Here is a 16,590-nt window from a genome sequence, read left to right as displayed (position 1 = left end):
CACATAATTTTTAAGATCTTAAAGCCCTTTCTTCAAGTTTGAGTCATAAGTCAAATCAAGGAATGTAAATGATTGATAAAATAAGGAGGTTAAAAAATAATAAAGCCTCTGTTTAATGGATATGTGTCGTGTTTTATTCGGGGATTTTTATGGAATGTACTTGGAAGACTTGAATGAACAGTCTTTCGGGCAAGTTTTACAAAATTGGTATTCACCGAGGAAAACATGTCATGTCACATTGACTAATCTGATTGATTCAGCTCTAGTCCTTTCTTCTTCTTTTCATAAATTTCTTTATCTAAAAAGGATTGTTTCACACCTGAAGAATACCACTCTGCCAGTATTTACTGCACCAGACTTTTTCCAGTGGCTCCAAAATACCTTCCTTAGAACTTCAGTGTTTGTCAAGGCCACACACTGATCTCCAATAAAAAGTGCCTTTTGAATAGAAGTATTCACATTATCTTTTACAGTGAGGATTTAGGGTAGGGTTTTTAAAAGCATATAAGTAACTTTGGAGCACAAGTAACATTGAAAGTCAATGAGACTTGCACTCCCAAGTCATTTAGTTGTTTCTGAAAATGCTAGCCTAAGGCTCTAATACTGAAAGTTCATGTCAATCTCAATTGAAGCCAATGGGACTGTATATGGGCACAGGATTTTGCCTACACAGAACCAATACCAGGACTAGACCTCTATGAGAAAACATCATGTAACTAATCCCTGATACCATACTTCAGCATCTTCATTAGAATTGCCAGCATCTTCTTACAGGGTTGTAACTTCTGAAACTAACTGCAGGTTTCTGCTGTTACTGGTCCACAATTATCTCCCCCAAACTTGACTAATGCAGTGGCTACCAGCAAAGTGAGAAAGGTCTGGCCACTAATCAGATGGATGAGAAAGAAATGTGATGTTTCTGCTGTGCTGCAAAGCAAACCTCAGTCTGATGCAAAGCCCACTGTAGTCAATAGACAGACTAGCTCTATGGCCCCCAACCTCTAACGAAGAATCTTTGAATATGGACTCTGATACCCATGCAGATTCCAGTGGATCAGGATCTGTGTGTCCCAGTCACAGGGGTAACTGAACTGTATATTAGGAAAACTGAACACCATGAAGGTTAGACATACTGAGATACAGTAACTTGAGAATGGGAACCAGTACTTCAGTGGTTAGTTTCATGTGCTTGGATACATGCTTCCTCTGTACACTACAGAGGACAGCTTGGAAAAGGACAGAGGCATCACCCCATCCTAACACTGAGCACAAGTACCAGAACTTGCACATCGGGGATTTGGAATTGTGTGAGGCCTGGCATGTATGTCTTTATTGTTGAGATACCAGTTCTGAGAGAAAGAAAAAAACATTGCTTTTTTAGTTTGTTTTTTTAAATTTCCTTTGCTTCTTTCCCTCTGGGGCTTCACTGTACAGGTACATTTGAGGAAAATGTTCTTTATATCTGATATCTATTCTTCATAGTGTTCAATGAATGACATTAAAGTTTATATAGCTTGGGAACAAAAAGGGACTATAGTCATTGTTACCAGCCCTGGTAGCCTCAATGCTAATAGGGAACAGGTGTGATACTATGATAGTTCGTCTCTTGCTTTCTTTTTGGTTGCTCTGCTAAATGGACTGTATTGTCAAAAGTGTATGGTGGGAGATGCAGTGTTTCTGGAGAATACCTCCCCCAGAAAGCAGCATCAGGAATTCCTGAACTATCTGCCAGTACATGTTACTATTAGGTTAGTTGCTTCCTATCATCAGAAGTGAGGAAAATCATGCCCATTTGGCTAACAATACTTGTATATTATCAGGCTGCTTTCCTGAAATGGAGAGGGGGGAAAATTGCAGCATAGAACTTCAGTATATAACAGAATTTGAAATTCTTTCAACATACAAATTGATGCAAGAGACTGAATGGATCAGAAATTGGTAAGGCACAGAATCTTTCACCTCTAGGCACATGTATCAGGGTGACTGCCCCTTTAAGGGGTGATGGGTCTAGCCCCATCAATAATACATTTAGCTCCCCTCCCCAGGAAGGAGGAGGAAATAAGCACAGTCACAGAACAGGCAGGTCACATGCCTTAAAAAAAAATCAGTTCTTCTGGGGTGAAGATAAAAATAGAAGCTTCTGCAACATTATAGGGGTAGAGAGAGGGCAGACAGCCTAGAGAGGAGCATGGCAGGGGGAATTGGAAGCCCAGAAAGGACAGATTTGGGTCTGAAGGTGGAAAGGAGCCCAGATTGTTTAAAGGCCTTGAGACGGGGGAATGTCATGTTGAGTACCCTAGGCTTTGAATTAATTACTGAGCGCAGGGTAACTGCAATACGACATGGGGGTGGAGCGGGGCATGGTTGGGGTCAGCACCCTGTCAGCCCACTAGCTCAAAACTAATCTAGTACTACTAGTAAGTGAATGCTGTTGCCAATTCAGTATTCAGTAGACTATGCTTTATGAACTGGAAGACACAGTACTGTTCCGAGGGTACGCATCATAACACCTGATATGAGATTTAGCTCTAACTGAAATCCTGGCCAGCAAGCTTAGGAAAAAGCACTGAGTGGAAATAAACACCGGCCCCTCTCATGCCTGTGAATGACTCCCTCACACTGAGAAGTGGTCCCTCCAGGTCAGGGTTGAGGCACACTGGCTGTCCAATGTAGAGAACGTAACACTACCACTGTCAGTGTTACACCTGTTCTGCATATAAGCGGAACTTAAAAGTCTCTGAAAGGTGGAGCACTATACTGATAGGAGGAGAAACTGAATTCACGTAAGAACAGATTGCCTAAGGAGGTTGTGCAAGCTCCTTCGCTGGAGGTTTACAAAAGGAGGCTCAATAGCCAGCTGTCTTGGATGGTTTAGACCTCTGGTTCTCAAACTAGGGCCGCCGCTTGTTCAGGGAAAGCCCTGGCAGGCTGGGACGTTTTGTTTACCTGCTGCTTCTGCGGTTTGCCGCTCCAGGCCAATGGGAGCTGCAGAAAGCAGCATGGGCTGAGGGACGTACTGGCTGCCACTTCCCACAGCCCCCATTGGCCTGGAGTGGTGAACCACGGCCACTGGAAGCTGTGATCGGCCGAACCTGCGGACGTTGCAGGTAAACAAACCAGCCTGGCCCGTCAGCAGCTCTCCCTGAACAAGCAGCGGCCCTAGTTTGAGAACCACTGATTTAGACCTAACAAATCCTGCATCTTGGCAGGGGGTTAGACTAGACCCTTGCAGTCCCTTTTAACCCTATGGTTCTATGACAAATCCTGGCCATTTCCATGAGAGCATGGACAGTTGCTCCTGCTAGGAGCAAGTGTGATTCTACTCTGTAGAAGGGCTGTACTTGGAGAGCTCACACAACTGCAGAACTCAAGCTCTACTGGGATCCTAGTGTGCTGCAACACAGCAGGGACTGAGGGAGGGGCAGAACTGATGGTACCTCCTTCTGCAGATTGGCTAGATATTCTCTACTCCTGCAGGAGAGGGGAAGGAGGTAAGTGTATGAAAGGTTGAAGAGGCTATTCCAGCCCTGAGTTTGAAACAGCAGCCACAGAGCAATTCCACTATCACTCCATGGCTTGGAAGGGAGGAATATTTCCCTGTCTCATCCCACAACTCTGGGGTTTGGGGCTTGAATCATTTTGTAATAAAAAGACACATTCTGAACTGGCTGATGACGACTGACAGCTGAGCTATTATAGAACAGCAGCTGCATGAGAAGAACACCAACACTTTACTTCCTGAATACAGATTTTTAAAATAATTTAAAATGTCTTTCACTATTTTAATAATAATACAGATCCATTTTTATACCAGCAAGAGCCACCTGGATTCCCAAAATGTTTCTATAGTCATAATTCCAGCCTGATTGAAAGATCTTGCCCTTCTATATATACGCAACACCCAGGGGCCAAACTGTGCGTTCCCACTGGTGCAGCCCCATTTAGTTTAGTGTGTGGGTCAGTGAGGGTAGAGCTGGGCCAAAGATGTTCAAGACAGCTGTTGTCATGTCTTATAATTCAAATTCTAGTAACAGAATAACTATAACAGTGCATTTGTGAACAGATTCATTCAATTAGCAAAGAGTCACAGTAACCTGTGTTCCTGAATAAACTGGTATCATGATGGAGATTATGGAGACTAATGATATTAAAAAGATAAAGCAAGAACTGGAGCAAATTGCTGTAGCAACATGGTTTTATGTTGTTGTGCTGAGTTGTTTTTTTTTAAACTCACTTTTATAATTAGTTCTGTAAATGAGACACCAGAAGTGTGAACAAGTGTGATTATAGTGTGGCAAAGAGAGAAGAAAGAGAGATTATTTCTGCAGTAAGAACATCTCTGAAAATAGTATCACACTAGGAATGAAGATAATTTCATTATGGATTCTTTTGCTGGTAATCCCATGGTTGCCTCTGATCTTCTACATACAGAGAAGAACAATCCACAATCGTGTACATTTAATTCTTTTAAAAGAAAAGATATCCCAAAGCTGCAGAAATAAGTTCTCTATGAAGGTGGAATTGTAGTTATGGGCAAAAGTGTTTGAATCAGGGAAATATACAGAACCTATTATACTGTGGCTCTTAACAGACATAGTTTTTCTTTTAAACCAATCTTAGATATCACATACACATCTATCTTTCTGCAGATATTCTATATGGCATGAAAATAGATTGAGTAGATTATATTGTAGTCAAACATAATACATGTTGTGCCAGATCCTCAGCTGGTGTACATCAGTGTAGCTCTATTGATTTTAATGATGCTACATTGATTTATATCAGCTGAGGATCTGGCTCACCAAGGGCCAGACTGGGCCCAGCCCTGCAAGGATACACAAGAAACCTTCCCTTTTCTGAGCCTCTGTGCAGTGAGGGGTATGTTGCTAGTAAAGATGCTAGACTGAGAGGGAGAACAGTGAGAGGGTGATGTAGACCATGACACCACACTCTCCATCCTAGATAGCACAGCTAGCTCAAACAGGGGAAGGACATGCTGTACACTTTCAAGGGTGTAGCAGTCTGCATGATTCCAGCCTGTTGCATGCCTGGCTGCTTTGGTGAGTTTCCATTGGGGCTGCCTATCTCCCATCACCTCCCCTCTAACCAGTGGGTTACTGCCACTTTGGTCCAAAATATGTAGCTTTACTCTAAACTCAGGAGGTTTCAAGAGCAGGTGCCTTGGAATTGCAATTTCAAAAATTAGCATGAGTGCTTCTTTTGTTGACCATAAAAGAGCTAAGTCCAACTTGAGTGATGGATCCTGCCTTCTTCCTATGGGTGGTGTAAAGCACTATAACTCTGTTGGCCAGCTCAATTCTTACACAATCCAGCTTCCTACTCTCCAGCCCTTAACATGCAGCCAGATATTACAAAGGCTGCAGCTTGGTGGAATGAATGAGAAGGCCAATGATATGTAATACTTCACACTACTGGAGGGGAAGTATTAGCTTCCATGTGTCTTCATGCTCATTTACTCTGTGTCAGCCAGCCAGGTCTGTCCCTTGCAGCATTGATCCCTGAGAGCATACCTAAGTACAGAGGCCCCCCCCACCATAATGGAGCCCTCTGTGGCTGTACATTCCCTGAGGCCTTCAGCTAGCCTTTGATCTCATTGCTCTTTTCTTTACTGTAAGCATTTGTCCAGGTAACATACCACTCAAGAGCCCTCATTACTAGGTACGCCAATCATTGAGGTCTTAAAGTTGACTACACAGGTTAGAGTGTTCCCTCACTTTTGTAAATAGTTTATCTCAAAAATAACGACTCGGGAAACTAAAGGTTACAGAAAGTCATTTTCACAAAAGGAAGGAATCTTGCAGCCTTTTAACTGTCCTGCATTAATTTACTTTATATGTCTCATTGTGGTCTTTGTCATAAGATATGTTCCACTGTTGGGCATTGGCAAAGTTACCTAGAAAAAATTTCCCCAGCTCTGCCTATTTTGTAATGCACTGTGTATTGTCTGCCCCACCCAGCACCTCCCAACCCAAGGGTATCTGCATTTCAGTAATACTGATATAAGTAGTCTGTGAATCGATTTAGGATGAAAGGGCCCATATAGAGATACAAAATATTACCTTCAAAATATTATTGACTGCTCCAGACCTAAGTGGCAGAGACTAGGAATTCTTTATTTATGAGTGTGTAAGTGGCATTCCACTCCAACTATTGATGAATTTTGTTTATAATAGTGGTGGAGAGAGGTTATCATAGGTTTTTACAGGTTCTTCTTGGAGGGAATTTATATTTATGATGAGAATTTCTAAGAGTTCTTGCACAGTGTTTCTGTTTAACGAGACATTTCTGTTTTACTGTGAGTTACAACTTTTATTTTATGGAGCATTTCACAGGAGCAGCTCATTGATGATTGACATCCCTCCATCCCACTAACCAGACAAATATAACAAGGTCCCTAGCACAGGGCTCTTAGTGACACCCCGATTAAAGGATTTAAAGCTGGGATTTCAAAGGAGCCTAAGGAGTTAGGCAGACAACTCCTGCTGAAACTCAGTGGGAGTTGTCTGCCTAACTCTTTTAGGCTCCTTCAAAATATCCCAGGCTAAAGAAATAATTGAGGACACAATATTGGGCTTACAATGCGCCCTCACTATGAGGCTTAAAACAAAGAGACAAGCTACAGCCCTAATTCAAGGATTACAACAGATGGCCACTACATATATGAACCCCAAATCTTTCTCTGCTTACAGATTCCTGTTCTTTGAATAGTGACCTAGGAATGTGATTTGGCCACTGGATAACACCAGAGAATATGACAAGCACTCCTTCCTTCCTTTTTGTATTGTAAGCTTTTTGGGGCTGGAAATAGGCCTTTCTATTTGCTTCCACTCTCCTTAGCATATTTTGGGTGCTACTGCAATATAGCTAACAGGGAAACATATTACCTCTTCACTTTCACATCATTATTTTTAATCCTGTGTCATTTTTCTTGCCCTCTTTACTATTATTTAGCATCGTGAGTATATTACCTAATCCTGGGGATACAGCATGTATGAACAACAAGTTACAAAACAAAATATTATATGCATTGAATTACATGCCAAGCACCGCTCTAACATTGTGCTATGAAGAAACTGAGCATATTTTCCTTTACTGTTGAATTTTCCCCTTCCCACCACCAGTAAAATATTTTTAATGCTTAACTTTTCATTTTCACGCTGTCTCATACAATTTGTAACCCAAGATGAGCGTCTATACTATCAGTTTTTATGGCAATGGTGAAAGACAATCACATTCATTTCCCTTTTAACACCCACAGCTTCTAGTGAAATGGATGGGTTAGCATGGGGGCTGTTGTCGGAGGTGTGTGTGTGTGTTTAAACAGAAGAGGAACAGATCTAGGTTCCTTATAGGGCTACGGGTTGCTGTCCACAGGAAATGTTGAAGAGATGCCACTTTCAGATAGTGAAATATTTCTGAACTGCCATATCAGAATAGATCACTGATCTATCAACTCTGGTATACTTTTACTTTAGCCACTGCTGCTCCTTTACTGTAAGGCAGTGTTTTTCAACCTGTGCTCTGTGGACCCATGGTGGTCCACAGACTTATGCTGAAGATTTCCAAAGGGGTCCACGCTTCCATTCAAAATTTTGTAGAGGTCCACAAATGAAAAAAGATTGAAAACCACTGGCATAAAGTATCTCCAAAAATCTCCACGTGAATCTGTAGATGCATTTGTTCCTTAAAGATATCTACTCATATCAAGTGCTTAAATATTAAAACTATGTGAAATGAGCAATTATCACTTTGCAGTTCTTCCCACAATTAATTAATATTTGATATTTGTGAATATGAACAGGGGAGAAATGTCAACATCTCTCCAAAGCACCTACCTTTTTGAGGGGAGGCCAGATTCCATTGCTCTTGATACTGCTGGACAACATTCAAGAGGAAATCTCTGCTGGTAACTAAACTATCCCCACCCCCATTCACACACACAAACGTAGTAAGGTCAAAGTCAGACTAATATTTTGGGATGACACAGCAGAAGTCAGCAAAGCCTTTTTATCAGGAGCAAATCTTTATAAACCATTAATCAAAACGAAGAACTGTAAAAGCTAAAAGAAAAGACCTCTCTAACTTACTCCTCTGAATCTTATTGTAGAACCCTGGCATCCCATGAATTCTCTTCCCCAAATATTCTAGCAGCTCCTCTCCTGTGTGAGGAAAGGACAGCGGGGAAGACAGAATTGACCTCTTACCCATGAACCATGCCACTTAGACTTATGCCAAAGAGGGGCTAATCCAGCTGGTGTTATGAGAGTCAATGGGACTACTCACAGGAGTAAGGCAAGTAGGACTTTCTCAACCTATCCCAAGATCTGTTTCTGCACCACAATACCTGCTCATCTCTGCTTGGCATTATAGGCACAACTATGTTCTTTCATATTCTAGTGAGTCTCTTTCAGTAAAACAATATCTATTTTGTTAAGATAGGAAGGGAAATTATTCCCTCCCTACTGCTGCCTTTGAAAGGTCCAATTATTCCTTTGACATGTAAAGGAAGAAATTCAACGGTACTATTCATCTTAACAGAAAAATGTTATCCTCTGAAAACAGAAAAAAATGGCATTAATGCAAGGAAGGATTACACATCTCAACAAGCTTCCTAAAAGCCTTTTTCAGAAATATGCTAGAATATATCTTGCACTCTCCATAAACATGAGTCTCAAGATGAAATTATCCAACATAAAAAAAATGTTAACGAATAGTCTACCATCTGGAAATTCAATAATCTCTAGTAACCTTTTGAACATCACTTTTAAAAATTACTTTCAATTTCTCTCTCCTATCTGAAAACACACAATGCTTTTTTTTTTCTACCTCAGAGTTGCATGTTTATTAAATCTATCCTACTGGATGTCATCAAAACCCATTCCAGAGATGTGACAACAAAACTGTACTTGTAAAAATGTTTTTTCCACCCACAAACAGCCTTACACCAAAAAATAATTACATGTATTCTGTAGCATTAACCTCAAATTCCAAGGAGATTCTCTTCACCAAAATAAGAGAAAGCTGAAAGTTAATGGGAGTTGATAGCCTAATTGCCCTTTGTGCCTTTGAAAATCTCCCCTTACATTTATATATCTTGACTCCTCTATTTTTCAAAGATGATCTTGTCCCCTTCTCCTCCATTGAATCACTACAGCATAATCAACCTATCTGTTTTGTGCCTTTGCCACAGACACACATTATGGTAATAAATACAGTGTTTTCCAGCTTATGGACTATCTGTAGGGATGTTTAACCACGGTATACCATCAGGAGACTACAGAAATTGGGCCAGATTGTAGTAGTTATTCAAAGACTCCACATATTTCCAATGAGCCTTTTCTACTATGCATTCTCTCCTCATTTAAAAGAGCACAAAACTACCCCTATCCATTTGACTACTTTCCACTGACTTCTCCATTCCTACTTTGGAGAATGTCTCCCAAATGTCACTGAGCACTTCCAGATCTATAGGCTAGAATGCCTAACACTATGGGGTCCCAATCCTGACTGGGATGCCTTCTGCTACCAGAATACAAGCCATCAACTATAACTAGACCTGGTGAAAACTTTCCAACTAGCTGCAACCATTGCAAAATAGTCCTGATGAATAAAAATCAGTAAAATGTAAACTTTTGTGGCTTTCGGTAACCTACTTTTAATTTTCTCCAAGCCAAGCTAATTGTTCCTTTGCTAGGGACCTCATGAAAAAAAGAGAAAATAAAATCTGTGTAGAGATGGACTAAAGCTGCCAAATGTAAAACAGGATCCAGATTTCAATGCCCCCAAAAATTCAGGAATCTTTGGATCCGGTGTTTTGATTTGGCCTATTATAAGGAACGTGTCCATTTGGAAAATTTCTATTTTAATTTGGATTTCAAATAACCCAAAAGTCCAGAGATTTCATTCAGAACCTATCTTTAAATATGCTTAGCATCATATTCTTTCTCTCTCGTTTTCTTCCCGATTTAGCTTTGGACCCACCATGCAATGTCACTTTCAAAATGGTCTGATATTTGAAAATGCTTAAAATTCAAAATAAAATAAATATTTTGAATTTAAAAACTTTTAATTAAATAATTTTTGATTACTACAATATATAAATCAGTTCAATAACACATATAACCTCTTAGTTACATTATAATTTTATGAGATCCCCATCTCATAACCTCCCTGAAAGTATGCAAGTCTACTTCTATCTTTCTGGGGGGACTTTAAACATCTTCATAAGTTTTCACACTGTTATTTAATTTGATTTTGATTTTTTACTTTTTTTTTTTAAAATCAGCATTTTTAGAAAAAGATGGACTGACATTTAAACAGAGATTTGAAAAATATTACCATACTGTCTCCAGTCCACAGAAGGAGGCAAATTCATCCACAGAATAAGGTTGTTGAGTTGATTTAAGTAAGACGGCAGTGAATGGAAACCTTTCTGGCTGTACCACACCTAAGAGAGAAAACAGAGGTGTTAAATGAAATATGGCTTGACCCAGGACCCCAGATCCAAATACCCTGGAATTTTAGGGAATTTCAGATGCAACATTATGTAAGATTACAGGAGTTACAAGCCCCTCTGAGAAGCCACATGAAAGGGATGGAGCGGTCTGGGTGGAACAGAATCAAATGAGCTGTAGAGGTCCCTTGGTTGAGTACAGTTGTTGTCAACATTTTCCATTCCAGGACTCTCCATCCAACTAGCAACAAAGGAAGAGGAAGAGAACTCATGGTTTAGTGGATCACCTAGACCAGCCCCTTATATCATACCAGGTCAAATATACATGAAACACAACTCTCCTATTTGTGCTGAAAAGGTGACATTAATTGGTTTAATTTGAAACTCAGTGGGAGAATTTAGAAAACAATAAAACTCTGGGGTACTTTTCATTTTTGAGATTTCAAAATGAGATCTGCAAGCAACAGAAAAACACAACAATCGGAGCTAGCCACTCCATATGGGGCATGGAGGAATGAGGCCAATAACTCATCTACCATCAACATCTATCCAACAGAGTTTGCTAGGCACTGAAACATGCTCCTCCCCAACCCCCACCCAATGAGGAGCTCTCAGATGCAGTGTGCTAGAGCTTGGATGCAATATCTTCTTGAACAATGCAGCTCTACACTGCCCCAACAGAGTAATACCTTTATGGCACAACCCAGCCCTTCTCCAAGTAACAGGTAGCACCCGTTTCTGTCTCATAGCCTGACCAATATGCCTCAGCCTTTAATGGAATTACTACTTCTTGAGGTGAGAAAACAGCATAAGCTCCATGCCCTTTCAGATGACACTACCAACAAAAGTGGTGAGGAGTTCCATTTATAGTTGGGGTTGTTGGTGGATACCTGTCCACATGAACTAGGCTGACCCTCACCAACTCATTTCATATAGGTCACCAAACAGACACTAGATGGCAACAATTTTAACTTTTTTACATAAAAGTTATTTGTACAGATGAGATAATCCTTATTTACAAAAAGGTCTCATTTTTGGAGGGAAAATAATTCTCTCATTGCTCTAGAATATAGCTAACTCTAGTGTGCAGCTACTGACTGTAAAGAATTATGAATTGGGGATTGTTTTGTGGGTCTTAGAGTTCTTCTATGTTCCAATCTGAGACCTGACAACTATTTAATCTTCAGGTGACCCTCTGCTGGTTCAGGAAGAGAGCAAGCCTTGGGCTTGCTATATAAACATTCAGGAACAGTCTCCAGATATGCAACTTTCAGATCTCTGCACTTTCTGGTCACCTGTGCAACCATGTGCCAGAACAGAATCAAAACTGAACTAGTAAGGGGAACCAATTCCCTCACACACCATCCCATTTCTTTTTCTATCTGTTCTGCTAAAATCTTTCCAAATAAGAATGTTTAACATACATAATGGAATCCATTGCAATTATGCACATTGTAAAGAAAAAAAGAAGTAATTACAAAAAACAATAATGCAAGATTCTGCTGACACATCCTCAGTTAATTGGAGGCAGGGGAGAGGTCTCAATAAGATTTCACAGAATATCCTAGTAAATTTCATAATGTAACCAAAATAATAAGGAAAAAAATGACAAATAGCATTGTCTGTAACAATACATTTGGAAGTCCTGCCCAATAATTAGAATCACAGCATCTTCAGAGCATTCACAGCATTCTTCATCCAAGAGTGCGATAAAATGATGTAACTGAGTCAGGCCATCAGGAAATAACCAAATTAAAGCAGAATATTTAATCATTTATAATCTGACAAAAAGGAAAAAAGTCCTTGATGTTATTATCTTCATCAGATGATGCATCTGGTTCTTTTTCAAAAGCCTTAGAGCAACTAATTTTGAACCAAGTGACCACAACATCGAAAAAGAGGTATTGGTATTTAGTTCCATCGAAAACAACATGCAGCTTTGCTAGACAAAACACTGCCATGTGGATAACATTTTTAGGGTGAGGTGAAAGATGGGTGAGGAAACTGCTGATTAATCTTGGTTTTCTAATTGGGTCTGAGATGCCAAGCCCTGGAAAGTCTCCCTTTTAGCACAGGACCAGTTTTAACTCTCAAAATGGTAGAACCTAATCACAGGTAGCAAGCATGACTGAGGGAATAGCACATTGGAATGGGACTCAAGACATCTGGGCCCAAGTTCCATCTCTATAACTTCCTCTTCCTGTTTAATCTTGTCTAACTGTGTCTGACTTCTTGTATGACTATAGATTAATTGATTTATCCATATACCTCAGTTCCCATCTGTAAAAAGGAACACTGTTAAGCACTTTGTGGTGCTCAGATATTACAGTGATAAGGGCCATAAAATACTTAGATAGATGTGTGTTTGCATATACCATATATTCCTATATATGTACATTTCTGCAAATATCACAGGGGGAGCAGTGGTTTGAAGGAACTTTGAAGGACAGCAGATATTTTGCCAAGGTTACTGTACATGTTCTCCACTGAAAGAGGTGGTCTCCACAGATAAGGAGAGTTAATATCCAGGACAGCTCCTAAGAGATCTGTGTCCCAACAATGTTCTTATCATCTATGCTTTCTTTTATGCCAAGTGTTCTTCAATGGTTATATTTTACTTGGTTCACTAAAAGTTGTCTCTCTCTCGCTCCCTCTTGAATACCTGTGAGTAAAATTCATCTGCAGTGGAATTCTACTGCCTTTGAGAAGAGCAGTTGGGTGTTCCTTAGATAAATGCAATCAAATTGTGAATTTAACTAATTTTATCTTCCATTCATAGTCTGACAACTTTCTTCCACAATGAGAAACTTTTTTTCCTGTTAGAATTACATGGTGAATAGTCATAGGCTACCACGTTGGGATCTAATTAATTTTGTATTGCCTCAGTTCCATGAACCTTTGACAACATGGTAAGGTCAAACTAGAGAAAGGCCTATCTGGGGGCTGCCCCCTAAATTCTTAGTTACAGACCACAAGTACTCAAACTGTCTTTAGGGCTGCTTAGGGCTTTACAGATGTTTCTGTACAATAAGTTATATACATGTCTGAATATGAATCTTTGCACTTATACAGCACTGTCAGTGGGTCATCTGCTCCACAATTACCTCTTCATGACAGCCCTGGAAGCAGCCCCTTGCATCAGTTTCCCTCCTCAAGGGGCTTCTTAAATAAACTCCACTCAGGATTTCACAAGTCCAATGACAATAGCCCTCCCTAGGGTATGATTTTATTCACATGAAATTCACAAACAGAAAAAAGTCTTTCACCTCAGCCTTAAGCTAGGCACAGTCTCTCCTCCCTGAGAGCTCTCTCTCTCGCTTACTCTTCTATATGAGCAGCTGGAGAAGATGCAAGACCTGACCTGCCTTCAGGCCTTCTCTCTGAAAAGAAATCAAACTTCCAGACAGGCTTTCTATCCAGCCACACCCTTCCCAGCTAAAATCTCCTTTCCTCATATCAGGGACCATGACAGAAATCTCTCTCTTCTTGCTGCATATTCCCCAAGTTGTCTCTCCTTGAGCATCCTCTTCTCCCTGCAGCTTCCTGCAGCTTTTATAGGGTAATCGCCTGACCCCTACTCAGGTGTGCCTCCTTAGTAACTAGAGATAGCTGGCCCCAGCCCTCTGACCTTCAAAAGGGCAAGCCACCTTGCGACAAGCACTTTATAGGCCAGATTACAGATAGAGACAATGAACATGCAACACAACTAAGGAAGGAGCGGGTGCTGGTGAGATGAGCTATTGAGTTCGGCTACACACTCCTGTTCCATGACAGTCATCTTTGAATGTCAAATGCCAGAGTTTTTTCACACATGCTTGGTATGTGATACACACTGTGGATTTATTTTTGTCACATACCTGGAACAAGATGTGTTTAAGGTGCTAGCCACCTTCCATGTTCTGACTGGGTATTGTTAAAGTTGGAGTGGGAAGATAGTTGTCATTCAAATCCTGCAGTGGAGAGGAATAATTTGTGAAGGACTCAGACGTTTTCTGCAGTGTAATGAACTGTACAGTAAGTCTCTTCATATGCAAATTTCCCATTTTCGTTCATAAAAGGCTATGTAAATGGTACATTCACTGTCTTGTGAACAAGCCCGAAAGGTCAAAGTAAAAGACTGGTCATTAATTATTGAAAGGTTAATGCAATAATTTGATACTACATCAGTCAAAAGCCACTTCAAGGAGGTAGTTAAGATAACACAGACCCTTTATAAGTCTAATGCACTATTATGTTGGCTCTGAAAAATGAAGCTTACTCACTAACTGAATAACTATAATTTATCCTTTTGCTGATGACAGATGAAGTAGGTGCCAAAGACCAAAACGGAAAAAACAAGAACAAACAAAACAACAAGCAGAGAAACACAGTATATTGTAGCCATTTGGACTCAAGTACCCAATTATGGATTGATCAAGTCAAGAGTTTAAAGCTGCAAGAAATTTGGGTGAACATAAATAAAGTTAAGATTCTGTCACGGGTATTTTTAGTAATAGTCAGGGACAGGTCACAGGCAATAAAAAAAAAATCAGGGAAGCCTGCGACCTGTTCCTAACTTCTACTAAAAATAGCATCTGGGATGGGGAACTAACAGTGGGAGTGCAGCAGGGGGCAGGAGGGAAGTGTTACAGGCCGCTGTTCCAGCCTGGGGCCAGATGCAGCTCTGGCAGGCCCCAGGAACCACTTCACTGGCAACCCCTGCTCCAGCAGCCCTGGGGACACCCCCCAGCCAGCTACTCCAGCAGCCCTGGGGACACCCTCCAGCCAGCTACTCCAGCAGCCCTGGGGATGACCCCCAGCCAGCTGCTTCAGTGGCCACCAACCATTGCTCCAGCAACCCTCAGGGCAACTGCTCTGGCATCCCCATAGCTGGCCACTAACTGCTGCTCCAGCAGCCCTGGGGCTGACTGCAGCAGCTGTTCCAGCCCCAACACTGCTCTTGTGGCAGGGGCTGATCCACCCCGCCCCCTGCTGTTTCAGCCCTGGGACCACTGCTCTGGTGGCCCTGGGACTGACAGGTCCTCCAGCCCTGCCATTGCAGAAGTCATGGAGGTTCCATAAAGTCATGGAATCAGTGACCTCCATTGCAGAATCATACCCTTAACTATAAAGCACCAAAAAAGAAAGTGTAAACAGTTTTTTTTTTTGATGGACAAATTCAGATGACAAAGGTGACAAACCAAACTTTGGATAAGGGGCGTATCCATGTCCTGTTTTAATAACTAATCTCCCTCCCCTGCTGGTAGTTTGGGGCAAGACTTGGGTAAATGTTTCCACCTCTACTTCATTTACAAGAAGCAACAAGTTTTTATCCCCTTTCCAACATATATAAAATGTTTAAGGTCAGAGCTTCTTTCTATCCAGTTCCAATTTAACATTCAAAGGTCAGTTTCCTTAACACACAAGGCAACTCGCTTCTTCAGTGCCCTTCATTTCAACAAAAAAGCAAAACAGAGGTCAGTCACAGAGACCCTGAAACACATCTGGGAAAATGTTGTTCTCTTTCATGTTTCTGGACTCCCACTTTAGAAGTTCTCTGAACAGTTGTATGAACCTTAAATAATCATAGAATCATAGACTATCAGGGTTGGAAGGGACCTCAGGAGGTCATCTAGTCCAACCACCTGATCAAAGCAGGATCAATCCCCAACTAAATCATCCCACCCAGGACTTTGTCAAGCCTGACCTTAAAAACCTCTAAGGAAGGAGATTCTACCACCTCCCTAGGTAACCCATTCTAGTGCTTCACTACCCTCCTAGTGAAAAATTTTTTTCCTAATATCCAACCTAAACCTCCCTCACTGAAACTTGAGACCATTACTCCTTGTTCTGTCATCTGCTGCCACTGAGAAGAGTCTAGATCCATCCTCTTTGAAGCCTCCTTTCACGTAGCTGAACGCAGCCATCCAATCCCCCCCTCATTCTTCTCTTCTGAAGACTAAACAATCCCAGTTTCCTCAGCCTCTCCTCATAAGTCATGTGCTCCAGCCCCCTAATTATTTTTGTTGCCCTCTGTTTGACTCTTTCCAATTTTTCCACATCCTTCTTGTGGCATGGGGCCCAAAACTGGATACAGTACTCCACATGAGGCCTCCCCAATGTCGAATAGAGAGGAA

The 16,590-nt window shown here is 41.1% G+C and overlaps 1 protein-coding gene across 1 annotated transcript in view; it reads right to left on the bottom strand.

Moving 5' to 3' along the window:
* The window catches only part of ABCA13 (ATP binding cassette subfamily A member 13), a 281,591-nt gene that overhangs the window by 81,182 nt on the left and 183,819 nt on the right, over positions 1–16,590 (bottom strand). The window contains 1 exon segment of the mRNA XM_030551464.1: positions 10,360–10,468. Coding sequence (XP_030407324.1) covers positions 10,360–10,468 — 109 coding nt within the window.

Source organism: Gopherus evgoodei, chromosome 2 (genome assembly GCF_007399415.2).
Source record: "Gopherus evgoodei ecotype Sinaloan lineage chromosome 2, rGopEvg1_v1.p, whole genome shotgun sequence".
Taxonomy (NCBI): domain Eukaryota; kingdom Metazoa; phylum Chordata; order Testudines; family Testudinidae; genus Gopherus; species Gopherus evgoodei.
The sequence above is the reverse complement of the archived record's forward strand: the minus strand, read 5'-3'. Positions and strand labels throughout refer to the sequence as shown.